The sequence below is a fragment of the Gouania willdenowi genome, chromosome 17 (assembly GCF_900634775.1).
Source record: "Gouania willdenowi chromosome 17, fGouWil2.1, whole genome shotgun sequence".
Lineage (NCBI taxonomy): Eukaryota > Metazoa > Chordata > Actinopteri > Blenniiformes > Gobiesocidae > Gouania > Gouania willdenowi.
Genome location: NC_041060.1, coordinates 25,032,628 through 25,051,915, shown reverse-complemented (window position 1 = coordinate 25,051,915; position 19,288 = coordinate 25,032,628). Strand labels below are relative to the sequence as shown.

Genomic DNA, 19,288 nt, shown 5'->3' with positions numbered 1-19,288 from the left:
TTAAAAAGCAACTCCAGTTCCCTTTCTTTGATATTATGGTATATAAGACAACAAATAACAAATAAAACTTGTAATCATTAATGCCTAATACCTATTAATGATGAATACATAACAGGAAACTGAAAACGAGAAGGTTCATTTTTCCAAATGTCCTCCAGATCTGGAATGACCCACAACTTTAACTGTTGTAGTTTTTTGGAAGGTAACTCAGATGATAATGTAATATCATGTGTAAACATATTATATGCTCTATGACAGGGGTTCTCAACTGGTCTCACCCTGGGACCCACATTTTGCCAAATCGTGACCCTTTTTTTTTTTTAATTCAACCAACCAAATTTAGTTTTTCTTAAATAGCTGTTGAAAACACACATATAATGTTTTTTTTTTTTTTTAAAAAAACATAAATCTATATGCTTTCCTGTGCAACATACACATGTCAAAAGACACGTCTAACATGTGAGTAAGTAATTTATTAATTAATTTAATTAATTTTAAGTATTTATGTATTTTTGACCAGCTGTCCGCGACCCACCTTTTGAGTCCCAACCCACCAGTTGAGAATCACTGCTCTATGGACAAAGAACAATAATGCTTGCTTGGCAGCTCATTGATTAAAAAAGAAAAAAAAAAAAACATTCAGAAGATTTTTTATTAGATAACAAGGTATTTATTGACTTAAAACAGATTAAATACTTTTTCAAATAAAAGTGCAAAACTTTTTTTGCATCCCATTTCCTCCATCATCCGTGTTTTTTCAATTTTTATTTTGAAAAATATTAGCCTTCGATGAACTTGCCGTTTTTCAGCGTTCTCTGCAAAGACAAGGTAACAGGAAAACATTAAATCCATCATAGCATAAATCTCTCCTTTTTTTTCCAGCAAATACTAACTAATAAGAACCAACTTACTTTGGCAGAGACTTCATGGCTTCAATCACCCACTTTTTCTTAGGATCAGCACAGAACCACCTATTTTTTACTGTCCTAAATCTGTAAACACAAACATTTAAATAACGTCAAATCAAGTTTTACTTTACTTATTTTGTCGCAAATGTATATTTCCTTACATCACTGCCTTCATATTGCAGTAACCTGTAATCTCTTGGATCACATAGCTTTTAAGCTTATTGAGTTGGACTTGTTTCTTCTGATATCTTGTGCAGCACATTTTTTTGGGACCTTCAGGGCAACGACATCACAAACAGCTCAGTGAGAAAAAGCAGTCGTTTGAATAAATCATGTGGACTTCATAAATCAGTCAACACAGGCGTATTCCTATACTCACTGCTTTCACTCAGAGCCACCAGCACCACCGTCATCACCAGGACACTCAGAGCAAGCTTTGACACCATCTTCACAGTTGTGTTTCTTCTCCAACAATGGACACATTTAATTGGGGGCTTGTGTGGCTCTGTCGTTTAAATAAAGCAGAAGAGGAAAGGAAAGATGTGTGACCACAAACCATGAAGCCATTGCAATATCGTATTTGGGTCAAATGGGAAAAGTGACACAGTACTTTCACCCACAATGGGGTCACAAAACCCCCGTCCAATGTTACCCATCAGCACCTTCTTTCAAAGTACAGGTTTCAGTTCTTTAAACAATAAACATCGTTTGCTCCGTGTTTCAGATATTGACAAGATTGTTCTTTTTAATATTATAAAATAATGAAACACCTGTTGTTGTGTTTCCATCCATCCTTCCATGTTAAGGAAACATGTCAGGAGATCAAAGTAAATTTCCTGAAGAACAGTTGTCTGAATAAATGAAACCTTAACATATTGTTAAAAAAGAAGCCAATAGAACTTGCTGGAGTTATTACACGGAAGTCAAAGAAACATCAAAACATTCAGCAGAAGCCTCTGAAGAAGACTGGCAGTTGACAGTCGAAACATGTCAGGAGATCAAAGTACATTTTCTGAAGAACAGTTGTCTGAATAAATGAAACCTTAACATATTGTTCAAAAAGAAGACAAATAGAGCTTGTTGGAGTTATTACGCGGAAGTCAAAGAAACATCAAAACATTCAGCAGAAGCCTCTGAAGAAGACTGGCAGTGGACAGTCGAAACATGTCAGGAGATCAAAGTACATTTTCTGAAGAACAGTTGTCTGAATAAATGAAACCTTAACATATTGTTCAAAAAGAAGACAAATAGAGCTTGTTGGAGTTATTACGCGGAGGTCAAGGAAACATCAAAGCGATCAGCAGACCAATCTGACGAAGGCTGGCAGTTGAAAGTTGAAACATGTCAGGAGATCAAAGTAAATTTCCTGAAGAACAGTTGTCTGAATAAATGAAACCTTAACATATTGTTAAAAAAGAAGACAAAAAACACTTGCTGGAGTTATCACACTGAAGTCAAGGAAACATCAAAGCAATCAGCAGACGCCTCTGAAGAAGACTGGCAGTTGACAGTCGAAACATGTCAGGAGATCAAAATAAAATTCCTGAAGAACAGTTGTCTGAATAAATAAAACATTAACATATTGCTGATTTTCATACCCACACTAAGATGATCACTGGTTATCATTAACTATCATTTTGCACAAATATTGTGTAATAGCTTATAGGGCGACATAATGGCTTAGTATGTCAGAAATCTATACCTCCTTGGAATTATCAATGATGTATAAAGGTAAATTAAGCTTATCTGAAATAGTATTTTTTAGTGCATTTGAATATGTGCTTCTTCTTTGGTGTATACCGGATCTTAGGTGTAACACAAGCGTTCTATTGACCTGAAAAAAATAACCTCAGAGTGAGCAAATTTTGCAGCCCACACCAAGCCTTTCACAAAGCTTCTTTAGAAACCTAAAGTGCACCACCTCTTTAAAATAACAAGTAGTGGGGAAAAAAAAAATCCAGTTATTTTTAGATCTTTTGATGTTTTGTGACTTACGGGAAACTCACACACTTGTAAAATGTTTCATAAATCAGAAAGGTCGGTATTTATAATCATCACCAAACAATTCATATAAAATGAGGTTACACTCATGATGTGGTGGTGTAGTTTAAATATATGGAGAATGCCAGACATCTGACAAATACACTCAAAGATAATTAGCATTGCCTGTAAGTTCTTTTATGTTTGAAATACTAAGATGTACCCTCAAACAATAGGCATTGAATAGGTTATCTCTCTATAATCATAAACTTACAAACTGACCATAAGCACATCAGTCAGTTGTTCTTATAACTGATGTTTCCCGTTATTTCATTCTAATTTAAGTACGACTGTCCACTAATTCTATCATTTCCTTGGATTTTGCAGCAGAAAAAATCCATTCTCTCCTTATTTTTCTATACAATTGATGAATATGTCATTCACTGCAATCAAGAACTTCTCAGTGCCAAGCAGTGTCTGCATTAAAAAATTGATTGTATTATGTTTAGTTCTGATGTTTTATGTGCATAACTTTTTTTTGATCAGTGTAAGGAAAAAGGAATCCCAGACACAAATCTGAAAGCAAAATAAAAAATTAAAAGATATTTGATGTTTTTACAATGTTTTGTTAAAAAATAAGAGAGAAACTCCTAAAATGGTACATTGCACGTCTCTTACATTGTCCTTTCTACGTCATGTGTTCACCTTATCGTTAGTTCCTTGTTATCGCACTTGATTTTTTTCCATCAATGCAAAATTACAGACGTTCCGGAAAGTTAGGGCTCAGAGAGTTCGTTCCAGTTACTCAGTCTAAAATGGTAGAAATACTGCATTCCCCCAGCTTTGGTGACAGAACATATTTGTACTGAATCTCATTTGGAGTGCAGATGTAAAGTAAACACAAGTTTTGTGCCATTATGCAAACTGTAACAATTGTTTTGTTGTACAATGGCACATTAACAATGTTAAACACAACAATATCAGTGTCTTACAGCTAGGTCAGGTACCGGCAGACCCCTATGACCCCCAAAAGGAGCACGTGGGTTGGAAAATAGATGGATGGATGGAATATCAGTGTTTTTGAATCGTTATGCCTCAAATAAAATATCCAGATTGCATAAAGTATGTACCAAGTCTGCATTATCTCCCTGAAAACGCATCATTTTTCTTCCCAAAATAATGCACGTTGGCTTTAATTATTCCGGCTCATCCATTAGAATGTAAGAGAATTTCACAACTGAATGTATGCAGTCTACAGGTGTCAACCAATCATGGCATCATGCTGGAGTTCACTGAGTTCCAGAGATGGTCAAATTCACGACTAATTTCATAAATAATTGTTGAAGTCTGCGTCCCAAGCTTTGAGCATGGAGATGTACAGTAGGAACACCTGTATCCAAGGATTTGGTCAGGTGAATGAAGTCCTTTGGCAATATATTGTATATCCATGTTCATTTTGATTTGCTGGGTTTTTTTTTTATTTTTCTCAAGAATTTTATAGTTTGATAGCGCTTTGAGATGACTATTGTAATTTGCGCTATATAAATAAAGTTAAAATGAATTGAATAATAAAGCAGTACGTTGCCATGTGATGAATAGTAATTTTTGTAATAAATAAGGCACTGTTTAAAAGATCTCCCATAATATCACTATTATTTCCATACCTTCACACTGGGAGTCTTGCAGGTTGAAATTGATAATAAAATATCCACATTATCAAATGAGACACAAAGGCAAGAATAAGGGTTGCATTGGACAAAATTACAATGGACACAAATCCACCCCCTTCTTAGAAAAGTGGACAAAATTCCCAGTATTCCTATTTTTTTATTGCTATTATGCCACCACCTGATCATTATTTTAACACCTTATTTACATTACTTCAGTTGCATGAAACAATTGATGAGATAATCAATCGAAACCACCTAACCCTAATCCTGATCACAATCCTAATCTATACATACCATAACCATAATTGTATGAAACTACATTTTGTCCATTCTGAGCATGGGGAATTCGTCCATTGGGATTTAAAGTTAATGCCTAAACAGCACAAAATATTAATTTCTTTAAATAACAACAGAAAAATATTCCAGTCATCTCATTTTTGTAATCATTCCAACCCATCAATGCTAAATTGTTCTATGACTCTATAATTGCATTAAAGTGCTTAAATGACCAACATGTCACTAAATGAATAAATAGCTTGAATCTATTGTAACTGCTGCATTAAACACTGGAGGAAGTTCAGATGTGCATGACTATTAACAACATAACAAAAATAACCGGTAAGATATTTGCAAAGCCCTGGTTAGTAAGCTTTGGTGTGAACTACTGCCCCCTATTGACAAATAGGAGTATTTATTCACCCTTTCTGGGAATAAAAAGTGCTGTACAGGCACTAATTTGCTTCAAAACGTAGCAAATATAGTGAGGAGTTTGCATGTTCTCCTATGCTTGTCAGGGTTCTCACAGATACTTCCAGTTTCCATGGATGGAAAACATTTTTTATGATTATCTTTCAATTTGTCATCCAATGTGAGTAAAGCTCTCAAATGAGCTAAATATGCATATTCATGAATTATTACAATTTTACCTAGGACAACAATAATATACAATATGTATATAATGGTATAATATATATTAATGCTTAAACATGATAAAAGGTTTGTGTTAATTTATATATTGCCACTCTAAATTTAATTGATTGAATTTGTGTTTTAAATATGAAATAACATATTAACATTGTGTACATGACATGTATGTATGCATATGTGTGTACGTACGTATATATGTTTGATGTGAATGTATAAAATGTACAGTATATATAAAACTTGTGCAGAATTTGTATTGAATGTATATAATTTATTAGTCAGTACAAGGACTAGAATCTGATGGGTAGGTGGACATGTGGATGTTGATGTTATGCAAGTCTAGGTAGGCCTATGAATGCTTGTTTTTGTTTAAATTTGTGTGAATTTTGTTATATATGTATATATATATATATATATATGCATTTGCCCAAATGTCAGTTATTATGTTCTTTGTGAAATAATTTGGAAGTAGGGGAAGGACTAGATACGCGTTAAGCTTCCTTCTGCCCCTTTCTTTAACATTGCTGGGGCTCTTTTAAGGGAGCAATGATTGTTTTATGTTGTTTCATGTTTGAGATAAAAAATAAATAAATAAATTAAATCAAATATTCTATTAAAGTCTAATGCTGGAGAGACTTTCAGAACTTTTTAATCACCCTTTCCCGAATTGGAAATGACCATTTTAAATCCTAGTACGAGTCGACACCAATCATTGACTTTTACGGTGATCGGCTCCAACAAAAGCAGACAGAACTGAACGTTTTCTCCTGTCACAGGAATCCGTCCCAAATGACGGGCCACGCTCACAGGCACGATTACATCACCTCCACTCGTCTGCACCACTGCACAGAGTGCTTTCCTATGAATAATACAGAGATACCCAAGAGTGGGGAATGTGATGTTACTAAATGACGGGGGGAGGGGGGGGGGGGGTCGCACTGTTGGCAAGCGTGTGACAGAAACACAAGATGGATGAGTCTAAGATGAGTGATAGGAACCATATAGGAAATAATGAAAAAAGACTTCAATGCATTGGTTTTATTTGGCTTTATTGAGTTAACCAGAGAAACTCCCAAACACTTACGCAAGCCTCGCAACAAGTGACCCCGGACAAGGCGTTACAGAGCAGCTACAATGAGATGGCCGATCCCAGACGTAGAGAAAGACAAGTTTTCATTTCCCAGGAGAGGAAGGACTTTAGTAGCTACAGCAGGTACTGTAAATAACAGTGTGCTGAGAACGCTGCAGACTGGTCTTTTATCACAGCATACGCACTCACATAGGAAGCCGGACAGGCTCTCATAAAAATTCCTCCGTCAGAGAGCCTAATCGATCTTCTTATATGTACTTAAACATCGCGTACATGCTCAGACATCTACAACAGGATCTAAAAGAAAGCGTTGGACTCAGTTTTCTGTTCTCTTCCTCCCAGTTTGTCAGTTCCTGTCTTGCCAGCACAGTTAGCAGTAAACACAGAGTTAACTGGGCTCAGTGTATAATTAGACAAACAAAGAAGAGAGGGATGAAACATCTAAAGGAGAAGAGACTCCAAATGATTACACATTCACTCTGCTTCCTTCCCCTTTGCTGCACACATAACCATCAATTAGAAGGAGAGGAGGATGAGGACAAGCAGGCAGCCAGAAGTCTATTTGTGTCTTTATCTCTTTCTTTCCCTCTCTTGCCCGTAAGTCTCCCAGCACCAGGGAGAGAGAAGAAAAGAGAGGAAAATAGAAGAGAAAAACAAGAAGTATATAAATAAAGAAATCAGAGTTCTTCACATCCGGTCGGCTGATTGGCTCAGGCTAGAGTCGGGCAGATCCGGGCCACAGTTGCACTCATTGTTCAGTGAGCTTTTCTACACAGTCCAACCCAGCGACAGCAATGAATGTTGATTGTGACCTTTGGTCTTTAGCTGCAGCGGAAAGAGCATGTCACTTCTGTGCACAAGTGTGAGCATTTTTTCCCTCTCTGGATTTGCATGCCATCGTTTGCCCTTTAGTTTATCGCTCACAGTTAGTTTGTTATTTTGCTCTCATCTTCCCTTCGTTGGATGTTGGACGTTGCGAGCCACAAGGCACAGTCAACGGTCGATGGTTTTAAAGTAATCCAAACTCACCGACAGCGTTGAATGTTCATCGAGGCAAGCGGGGGGCTGACTGTGAGCGGAGCCGATGGACAGTTCAGGGCGTATAGGAGCGAGGACACACACTCAGCTGAGCACGCTGCTCAAACCGCAGAGGTCAGGTTGTGCAACAAGGAGAACTTAACAACACGAGACAGTGGCAGAATGAGTCCACTGTCTGCGGGGCACTGACAGTTCTGATTAGGTTGAACATGAAAAACAACATGAAGCATGTTTTAGCTTGAACAAGACCTCAGAAGAGAGCGGGATCTGAAACACAAATAATTAAGGGAAGCTGTTAACACAGCAGCGTGAAAGAATCAATTCCTCTAAAATTACAAAAGCTGATATATGTGTTTGACATGGAGAATTAAATGTTATGGACTCTTTAGGCCCTGCTTTTTGAAGAGGATTTCTCTTTGATCCGTAGCGATAACACTCCACAGGGAAATCTAGGCACTCGCAGCTACAAATACAAATTGTATTCATTAAAACAGCAAAAACATTTGCAGGAGCATCTTTTTTTACATTTTATTTCTGCAATGAAAACTACATCTAAGAGCTGCAGAGAGCACTGTCTGTAGTTTTGCATGGGTGTCTGATCTGTTGAATTCACTTTGGGTGACAAGAACAAGGAACCTTATATTTAGTCTACCTGCATGTTAACCTAGTAAAGTGGGAAGAATCTTTGATCTTTGGTTTTATTGAGTTTCAGGACGTTTTCCCATTTCAGGCATAAAACGATCAGATCACCTGAAATTTACTCAAGGCTTAATATTATAGCTATCGTCAGTTTTAATACTTGGAAGAAGAAAAAAAAAACACATTTAAAAGTCTAACAAAATATTACATATACTTTGGAAAATTGTCTATGTGAGTGAATGTTTTGGTTATGCTTGAAACTACAGAATCACAATTACAGTAAATATGTCACCAAAGGATGTAGAAATGGTCATGTAACAAGAACACCACACCGCATTACCAATGGTTTCTTTATTATAGTTTAGTTCTCCTTTTCAGAACAGTTGCATTTAAATATCCTATGAGCTGCAGTTTTCTTAATGTTCCTTTACTAATTTGTCTTTAGCAAATTAGAGCAAAATATCAGCCTAAAAAGTCTCACAAAGAGTCAGGATGACATTAAAATTTTGGCCAGTGCAAAAATAATAAAGACTATATTCATCCATCATGAATGAAATAACAAATCCTGTAATGCAAATACTGTATATGTTTTATAGCTTAGGTAGACTGATATTATGGGCATTGAAGAATACACTGATGAATAGTGGCAGTAGTGTCTCCTCCTGCACTCCCCTCATGTACAGTGTATACACGCAATAAAGGCTTTATTATGTTGATGGAGCATAAATTATATGTAATCATTTACAAAGCAGAAACTAAATATTCCACTTTATTTTATTTACATCTGATGTCAGTTGGTAAAAGATCTGAGCATGTGTATTGTTGCGTTTTGTTCAGACAGTGACTGAGGAACAATGAGCCACAGTGTCACTTCAGACTGACGTCAGCGTAGTAAACGCTGATCTACGGTCGTCGGCCGCACCCATTTCATCCTCTCATGTGCTGATGTCATCAAATGGCTGGACCATGTATCCACTATCACTCTGCCAGGGCCGGGAGGCGAACTTTGGGTGAACGTGATAACTGGCTCACAACAACAAATGAAGAATGTGTTGCATTATTGCAGCAATAATTCAGAAGGTCGTAAAGCAGACAATTTGGGTTTTGTCTCGTGAGAACGCTGGACGCTTGAATTATTGATGCTGTGTTCTCCTGTGACGCTCTTCCCCCCCATAAATATGCAAAACTGCACAAATAACACGAGTAAATATCATCTGAGTACAATGTATTGTGTGAGCCGTCATTTAGTTAATGACATAGTAATGATCCGACTGCTTTCGTGAAGGAAAAAGAAGGGGGGGGAGACAAAAAAATCCAATACCGTATTACATTGACGCCGTCCCACACGCACGCACACAATGAGAGCTAAAATGAAAAATAGGCGGAGGGTCGAGGGAGCAGAGAAAAGGGGGCTTTGCCATGGCAACCCCAGTGTCAGCCAGCCATTTCTCCTTAATCCCCTCCAGTTCAATGTCATGCCCTCTGAGAGGACCCCCCCCTCTCTTCAGCTGAATATTTCTTTTGTGTTGAGAGATTCTGTGCGTATGTGTGTGTGAGAGGGACCACATGGGGGGAGGGATTGGGGTTAGAGATCATAGCTAGCCCAGGCTTAAACAGGAGGCAAAGCTACAGACCACAGAATCTGGGGTGCAGACCAGAGATCAAATCCTCCCCCCCCACACACACACTAATGTACACACACAAGTACATTTAAACTCTATATTGACGGAGGGAGATAATCTTTTTGAAATTGCAGATAATTGCCCCATATGGCAAACAGCCGGGCCTTTGCTTCACGAGCCTATCGCAAACTCCGCTCTCCAAGTTTTTTTTTCCTCTCTCAAACTCTCGTGGTCTCTTGTTCCCGCTCGAGCAAGCCACTCCACGCTACTGACAAAAGCAGCTATGGTGGAGTGGGTGGGGAGAGGCGTCAGCTGCTAGACAAAATAAAAAGGCCTCTATTTGTTCTCTATAATAAACGTTCTCCAATCTTTGTAGCTTCCTCACAGCTGCAGCAATATAGGCTCTCATTTGTGACTGCACACTAATAGGGAGCCGTGTCTCCTTCCCCACACTGTAAGCCGATTTAGCCGGGGGGGGGGGGGGGTGGGGGGATATAATTCAGAGGGTTTAGAGTCATCATTCAGAATCAGAAATGTTTTTAATGGCCATGTACAGTTTCTATGATGCTTCTCCATCAAGGAGGACAAAGGAATGTGGCACATGGTAAATAGTGTGGAATGTGTTCATATTTTGTCCATGTTGTGCTGGTATACCTGGTTGAAATGGTCCCCACAGCATCAAAGTCTTTCATTATCACAAGAACCTGAAAGAAAACAAAAGAAAGTGTAAAAAAAAAAAACCTAAACAGTTAAAGAGATACACGTTTTTCCACGGTCATTAAATCGCGACCCACTTTTTTTTTTTTTTTACAATTCAACCAACCAAATTTAGTTTTTCAAATATAGCTGTTGAAAACACACATATATAATCATTTATAAAGTAAAAATCTAAATATTTTCCTGTGCAACATGCATTTCACAGCATGCCTGTCAAAACAAAAGTTTCTTTCAAAATAAAAGACAAGCCCCACATGAGAGACATTAAATATTTGTTTATTTTTGACCAGCTGTCCACGACCCATCCAGTACAGGTCCATGACACACTTTTGGGCTCCGACCCACCAGTTCAGAACCCCTGCACTAAAGCACAAACAGGCTTTTGAACTTCAATATTTTCATAATCATTACAAAGTTCCCTTATAAGGACATGATTAGTGTCCGTTGCGTCCAGCAGGAAGTCCCAGGCCGTGCTTCCCTGGAGGCTGAGCAGTGGAAGCGGGCGGAAGTGCCGGCGGTGCATCTCTGGGGTGGTCTGATGTAGCCGTGGGTGTAGCTGCGCGTCCACTCCAGTGTATACTGTACATTCACTGCTAATGACTACCAGACTTGCAGTCTGCCTAAAGGGGCCTCACATGCCACCCCATGCCTACACATACATATGCTTCACTTTAATGGTAGACCTTCAGGACTTTTTAAAGTACGCTGTGGATTTTACACAAACGAGAGGAAAATATGAGCAAGGATCTATGTCGTACATCTAATGTTAAACTAATAATTTACCATTTTGGGACTCATTTATCAAATAATAGATTCATTTAAAATGTGGTGGATAATTACAGTTGGCCTGCTTTGCGGTGGCTCCCTTTTCTACCATAGATATGTCTGGACTTGGCAAACATCTGGCTGAGAGCCATTGGCAACATTTCAAATTGTATATTTTAGTTTAATCTGTGCAGCTTGTGCATTATTGATACATTCACCGTGCTCAATTGTTGTAGTATTTATGCTTTTTTTTTTAAATGCATAAACTTGATAAACAATACATTTTCTTTACACGGGCTGAACGTGTGTGCCTGAAGTGACCTGACTAGCACCATTAAAGAATAATAAGGCCTTATGCCAATCTAACCCATCAGAGAGCAAAGGGCACATTGTAACACAAGATGCAGAGTCTGTTCGACAAGTGCGTGGACATAAAGCAAAAACAAAGGCGTGGAGTTAGAGCCCTGGGACTGATTGGCAGGGTTGAGTCACTGGGTGACCCCTTACCTTTTTACCCTCAAGGAATGTTGTCATGCTGGTGCGTGTATTGTTCCAGCCTCCCTGAGGCCAGTCCAGACGAGCATCAAATGAACGCGAGTGCTGAATGTTGCTGAAGGCTTCCCTAACCCCCACAAAAAACCTCCTCTTTCTTCTACTAATCCTTTCTTTTCTGCTCTTAATCCGCAGACTTCAACAAACAAAAGGTATCAACAGGTCGGAGAGCAGGTCGCTGTTGTCGGTCTGAAGAAAGACCCCAATAACAGAGAGGCCACCTCACTGACCTGAAGGGCCAAGACAGTTACCGTTAATAGGACTTAAGAAGAAAAAAAAACCATTGCATCAAAGCCTCTTTTAACACAACCACCCTTCAAATAAACCTCTTTTTACTAGTCCGCTATCCACATCTGAGAGATCTGTGTATCTGTGTCCAGGCTGAAGAGTCTGGCTCCAGAGGAAGCCAGCGTGAGTATAAGGAATCTGACAGATGAGAGAGCCAGACAGACAATTACTGGCCAGGTATGTCCTTTATACCCACCTAGGGCTGGTCAGAGGAAATGGAGGAATTTATGATGTCATAAAAAAGTGCCAGGAAAAAAAAGTTCCTGAAAACAGGTTGTCTCTGGAGCTGAAGTCATAAAAGACTCCTGTGGGTTTCCCCTCCCTCCCCCTGACTACCACTGAGGATGATAACACTAAAGGGTGAGCGATGTCTGAGACGCTGAGAAAAAATAAAAATCTACTTTGATGATAAGAATTAATACAAAGACACTAGAAATAAAGAAGTAAAAAAAGAAACCTTAATTTATACTTTTTTGAAAAACTAAATACATTAAAAATACATTAATATGCTTTGCATGATCAATGAAAGCTCCAACATACACACAGACTATTTTTTTACGAGTCAAATTAAAATAGGGTTAGTTTTGCTCTACTCAGAGGATGATGATAGCGATAATCAAAATATCAGCAAAATATCTTGTTTCAATTTAATGAGTTCCAGCTCCTTTAAAAACATCTTTTCTTTTTCATGGATTTTTCCAAGGTTTAAACCACAAAACTACAAACATCTTGACAGAAAGCATGTTTACAAAGAATGGTGCCCTTTGTCCACTCAAAAGCAGGTGTAAGGAAGAGAAAGCTTTGAGGGGGGGGGGGAAATACTCCTTCCTCTTTACACACATGTCTGAATACATGTGACCCTCTCTTCCGTCTACAAAAAAAAAAAAAACATAGACATGCTCTCACAGTCCAGGAGCTTGTTAAAAGAAGGAAGAGAGAAGGTGGTTATTTGCTCTACAGCCTCACTGAGGAGGTTTCCCATTGTAAAAAGAAGTGGTTGCACGGCCCTTTTTCCTTTCATCCCCTCTCCTTGAGCCATGCTGCCTTTGTCTCACAGTGGACAGAACAACCAGCCTCCAGACTACGCTACACTGGTCAAATACCTGGGAACTACCACTGGCCTGGTAGGAAAAACAATAAGAACAGGAGGAGGAGGAGGGTGAGACGCTGATTTAGAGGAGGGCAGATACGGTCTGAGGGTTAATCTGAGGTAAGGCGAGAGAGAGAGAGAGTTCACTTAAAAATAAAGAACAGGGTAAACGTATATGACTCATAAAACACATGTATTTAATCTTGTTTGCAAATGTTTTTTTTGAAAGATTATCAATGATGAGTTGATGACAGTTTTCACAAAATGTTCACCAGTTTTTCTTGTGACAAAGCATGTCTGCTTTCCTTCCCTTTCCCCTCCTTCCAGTCCTGCAATTTCATGTCAAGTCAGCACAATGATGGCAGTTCCTGTATACGAGGGACCATATAGGGGTGAAGTGAGTTTAAGCACGCCCCGAACCCAAATTCACCCGGCATGAATGCAAAGCTATACGTTGCAGCCAACGCAGCCCGCCTCAGCAGCCAGACCACACTGTCACACCTCATAAAGCAGAGCTGAAGCAGCGGGGCTGTGTTTAAAGCTAAAGGGAGATAAGGCGAAATAAGGACAAACAGGCAGGAAAGTAGGAATTCTAGAAAAAGGGAAAAGCTCTCGAGTAAAGCTCTTTAGCTGAAACTCTTGACTGCATGTGCGCAGAATAAGAAAAACATTCTTTGAGGACAAATTGCAGCAAGAAATATGAGAAGGGGTTGTAAAAAGCACTATACACCCTTTTTATTTCTAGTTTTACTTAGTTGTGGAGAGGGAAGCGAGGACCCGCAAGTTTATTTTTAAACAGTCCACAAAGAATGCCTGTCATTTCCTGGCGTTCCCCACTTCCATATGAAAGCCCCCTTTTTCCTTTCGGGACAATGGGAAAGATTCCAAAATTTCCATGGGGAGTTTTTATCACGGCGTAAAAATGGGAAGCATGTTGTCGCACAATGAAGACAAGGCCGCTTCTCTCAGTTGTGACACGATCAGGCTTTGTTTGTGATGGAGCAGCCATCACAGAAATGAGCTGAGATGAAGTCTGGTGGCTCACCTGAAACTCTTGTTTTAGTTACTTTGAACCTTGCATTAAAAATAGCCAAAGTTTAACTCGGTCCAGCTTCATCAACAATAGGTGAGGACCAAAGTTAGTATAGTTCCTATAGATGATCTTAAAATTTTAGACCATACACACAATCTGTAAAGGTTTCTTAATCAACCCAAAAAGAGAGCATTTGGCCCCAAAGTGGCAAGAGTTCAAATGTCATGTGCTTCTGAACGGACCAATAGGCTCATGAAAGCCACCTGGCTTGACCCAAGCAGACCCGAGCCTTTGGCTAGACAAGGGGTCACAGGTCATCCGCCATCTTGATAGGCAGTATGTTGCAATGCCTGAGGCGGGGGGGGGGGGCGGGTGCACAAACGCACAGGTTTAGGTCGACATGGAGTCATTCTAATCTTTAGCACACGTAAAGGCTGAGATGGAAATAACTGAATCCTTTTTGCAAAGTTTGTCACTTTTGTGCTCCATAATGTTTGCATCATGTGTAGGAATTTCAGTACCGTCTCACTTCCAAAGCCCAACTGCGGCTGTGTGGACTTTCAAGCTGTTGTGTAGATTTTGTGCTGTGGAGACGATGCTGCATAATGAAGGACAATCGAGCCTCTCAACATAATTGCACGGTGCATCTGATGAAACTCATCACATGTGATAATGAGCTGCACAGGAATGATGATCATAGCTCTGGCAGGAAGCGGAGAAAAAGCCGACATTTAGCCACCCACGACACAGAGGCAGGAACGTTTAAGCCTGATAACTCTCTGAGCGCAACTTCAAACTGAATTGAACCAATATGCACTTGGACATTAATGTGAGTGAGCAGAATGTTGCTGCTGTTTTCCAATCGGGAGAGATGAAGCTAATGTGAATTAGGTGTAACTCAGCAATGAGAGATTTGGGAAGTGAGGCCAGATCACAGCCAATCACGTCATGAACCCCAACGGTCTTCCTTAGTTGAGGATTTAACAGGAAGTGAGTAGTTTCTGAATAAAATGCAAACACAAGCGTGCAGTTTTGCTTCAGCAGTTTACATAGCAGGTACTTTTTTTTTTTTTTTTTTTATTAAAAAGGCTGTTTACAAACCATTGGCATTTAGCAGTAGTGCTGCTCTAAGTGTCTAGAATAATAACCAAACTTAACTTTGAGTAAGGCGGACAAGAAAAGTCCAACCATTTAAAAAATTAATTACAAATCAAGAATTTATTACATATTTTTTTAAATATAATTTAAAAAAAAAACTAAAACACACATTTTATATGTTTCCTTTATACTCGCAAATAACAGAAATACAAAACAAAAAAAGGTCTCAACTACTCCAAAAATGTATTCTTATCATAACTTACCTATTAACTGAAAGATGACAAAAGGCAAATAAAACATTTTTTTTATCAATCATGCTATTTAAAGTGTATTCATTTTAAATAGTTATTTGGAAGCTTTCTACATCAATTGCATTAATAAAGCATTACATTTTCATACATTTGGCATTAAAACACACACACACACACACACACACACACACACACACACACAAAGAAAAATGTTGAATAGTTGAGTTAAGCCCACATAAGTGCCAAACTGGACTATCTGATGTTCCAAATTTGGTCCGCGGGCCGCATGTTTGACCGATCAGACCCTCAGAATTGACGTAAACCGCCCGTTTAACTAATGATGTGCGTAATCGTGCGTCCAGCACTGATAGCATGCATGTCCATGAAGATGTGCCCCATACCCACAGTGAGGTGCTTTAAATTCATCCAGTGTGCTGTGCATCCTCTCCCAGTTCCCACCCTGAAAATGGCAGTCTGCCTGCTTCACCATGCATGTCCAGAATGGACCACAATTCAGAGAGGAAGTCACACGCGCTCTGGCTGTTTCCCAGAAATCAGGACGCGTTCTCGTCTGTCCATGCAATGTGCGCATTTAGCAGACGTGCATTGAAACCACTAGGTAATAACTGTGGTGGGTTTTTACGCACACACGCCATGAATCAGGTCTGGGTGAGACTCGGGTGGTGTCTCTGAGTGATCGCCGTCTGTTTTGCGCTCTTCAGGTGTCTCGTTTTGCTGTAATGTCGATGCGATGACAGATGGTCAGGAACAAAGCCGGTGCGCATTGTTCGCTTGGGGGAAAATAATAGCCACCATTTATCACCGGCTCCCAGTGCCCTGGGAGTGAACAGAGCACGTTCAGCACAGTGAAATAAATCAAAGTTATCTGGTTTTTAAGACTTGTGGTGAGATCTCTCCAAACTTTCCCAGTATAAAGGAGCGCGGCGCGCGTCTGTACACCGTGTACCAGCGACTGGCTGACTCCGAGGGAAGAGGACAGGAAAAGTTCAAGTGCGCAAATGAGGGAGACATTCTTATCGGCGGAAACGGGAGACATTTACCCTGAAGCGCCACAGATATATGACGCAAAGTTCACTTTAGGTGAATTTTGAGACTCGGAGCAACTGGAATATTAGTTTGTGTTAAAGTGTTACACGATCCATCAAACTCTGTCAGAGTTACGCACGCAGTCATCCTGTGGTCTCTTATGGGTACTACACAACCCACATCTTCAAACGCGTCTCCCTCGTTCACACCCTAAGTGTTGTAGTAGTAGTAGTAATAGTAGTTGTAAACTAAACGACGTTATCTCCATATTTCGGGGCATACTTTAAGCATTTCGTGTGTTTTCATACTCACAAGACATCCTCTCCACTCCCTGCGTCCTCGGCTGCGCCCACGTTGCATTTGTGCTCTCATCGCCTCAATCCAGTCCGACTCCACTCCGTGTGAGCGCCTGCCTTTCTGATTCACTGACTACGTCTGATTGAGGGGCAAAAAAGGGAGGGCATCTGTTTAAAAAGGATCACTGGGATGACTGGGATTGGCTCATAGGAGATAGCTTGATAAAAAATGCGCCTCAGTCATTGGACAGCAGGGCCAACAGGGAGAGGAGGGGGCCGCTGTGTGTTATTCAGGAGGAAAAGCCGGGTGGGGAGCAGAGGAGAGATAAACTCAGGGCAAGGCAGCATATGCAGACAATGCCCCATGTCTCAGAAATTCAGATTTCAATGAAGGAGTAATCCAGTGCAGTTTATGGATTCCCATCATCCCTTCATGTGGTCTAGCAGTCAAATTGGAGCACTTAACCCAAGTGTGTGAGCTTTTGCTGCTTAAGAGGACCTCAGTGCATTTAATATAGTCTACGGGCTTCATCATAACAACCCCATAATGCTAATTTATCAACACCAGTGCAAGCAAAATGTGAATACTCACACCATCACTGCAGTGAATGTCTCTTTGAAGTGCTCCCTGTCCTATTTTTGGAATATTTAGACATGCAGCGAGAGACAGGATGACTATCCATAAATCAAACAACTATTATTTTGCAGCACTATGTGCACATGACTGACTGTCTGTGCAAAAAGGCACGTAGCTCATATGTGCCTGGCTTGTATCTAGGCTAAGAGAAAGCTGTAACAGCACTATTTTCCACACAGGAGTGAAGGAGGAAATGGTGCATGGATAATTCTCTCTTCAGATCCTCTGGTAGTCGCTCAAAGAGTGCTCGGCTGAATCAATATTGCTCAAAGCTTTCTCATGTTCCCCCTTCTCACATCAGTGCCATGTTTGCAGGCAGCAGAGGACATAGGCCGATGCATTTCAGCTGCTTTTTTCCTGGAGAGGGATGCTCAAATAACTTAACAAGCTGGGTGATTAGAATATGATGTCACCCTTGACCTCCTGAGCACACAAACACAGTCAGCTCATAGCACGGACTGTGATGTGTCAGCATGCACTCCAAGATGGTCAGAACAGACAGAAATCCAAACGACCACAGCGGGGGCTCTTCCCCGACTGGTAGCCATGGTGATTGAACACATTTCTCCACTCTGCAGAGGCTGTCTGTCTACTCCACACCACACAGGCCTTTATTAGGCCCAGACCCTTGCAATGGAAAGGAGGAAACACCAAGTGCATGATCACACACCCATTTCATTGTTACTCTACAATTTTACGACAGTAAGGAGGCCACCGGCCACAAATTAGCTCCTTTTTTTTTTTTGCTCCGCTCTCCATTAAATCAATAAGGTAGCACACTCAAACTCACACAAAGCAGCACATCATTCTATTATTGTGTTAACGTGGGGCCTCATTTGCATAGCTGGTGGGAACGATGCTCTCAGATGTACGCCACCTATTCATTCATTATTCAGTCTAATTTCAAACATCCAAACGAGAGCAACATCCTTGCCTTGATTTCCCTTAAGCTTCTAATCTCTCTTTCCTCTTAATTTAGCAGCAACTTCAATCGCAGCTCTTCCACCAATCTAACAGTGTGGGTGTTTATGTGTATGACTGCTGTCATGCAATAACCTTATAATTACACACTGGGTGCACTGCATGTTTACTTTTCAGCTGAAGGGTCACAAAGTTCTTTGAGGCTTTGCATAAACATAGCTGCACATTCTGAATAAAGTTGACTTTTAGTGTTTAGCCAAAGCTAGAAAGACATTTAAGGATTCTGTGTTTGAAAATAACTTTGCCTGCCAATTCTACTTCTGAACTGCACACAGCTCAACCCCGTGCTCGACTCACATTTTAAACTGATGCTTTTAGTTCATCACCTATATCATCGTCTATCCTTTATCTGACTGAGGATGCAAACATTGTTAATTACTGCTGAAAAGACCTTGTAATTTATGTGCCTACACTTGTTTTGTTTTAGGTTAAGATCTCTGTTCACAGGGGATGCAAAATATAACCTTAAATTCTTTGTTATGGGATCCTAAAGTTTTTTGTCCATCTCCTTAAGTCAGGGGTCTGCAACCTTGACTCTACAAGGAACCATTTAACCTCATCTCACCTGGATTAAAGTCCTCCAGGAGCCAAAAAATACCTTTTCAATGAAGACAATACAGTGTATTAAATTCTATACAGTTAAAACTATATAGAATAATGTT

The 19,288-nt window shown here is 39.9% G+C and overlaps 1 protein-coding gene across 1 annotated transcript; it reads right to left on the bottom strand.

Moving 5' to 3' along the window:
- Positions 1-726: 726 nt before the first annotated feature.
- On the bottom strand, positions 727-17,143 carry LOC114479031 (C-C motif chemokine 13-like). The gene is made up of 6 exons (XM_028472448.1): positions 17,025-17,143; positions 10,526-10,575; positions 1,288-1,413; positions 1,070-1,181; positions 912-992; positions 727-815 (listed from the first exon to the last, which is right to left on the bottom strand). The coding sequence occupies exons 2-6, from the start codon at positions 10,548-10,550 to the stop codon at positions 806-808; spliced, it is 354 nt and encodes a 117-aa protein (XP_028328249.1). The 5' UTR covers positions 10,551-10,575; positions 17,025-17,143; the 3' UTR covers positions 727-805.
- Positions 17,144-19,288: the final 2,145 nt, after the last annotated feature.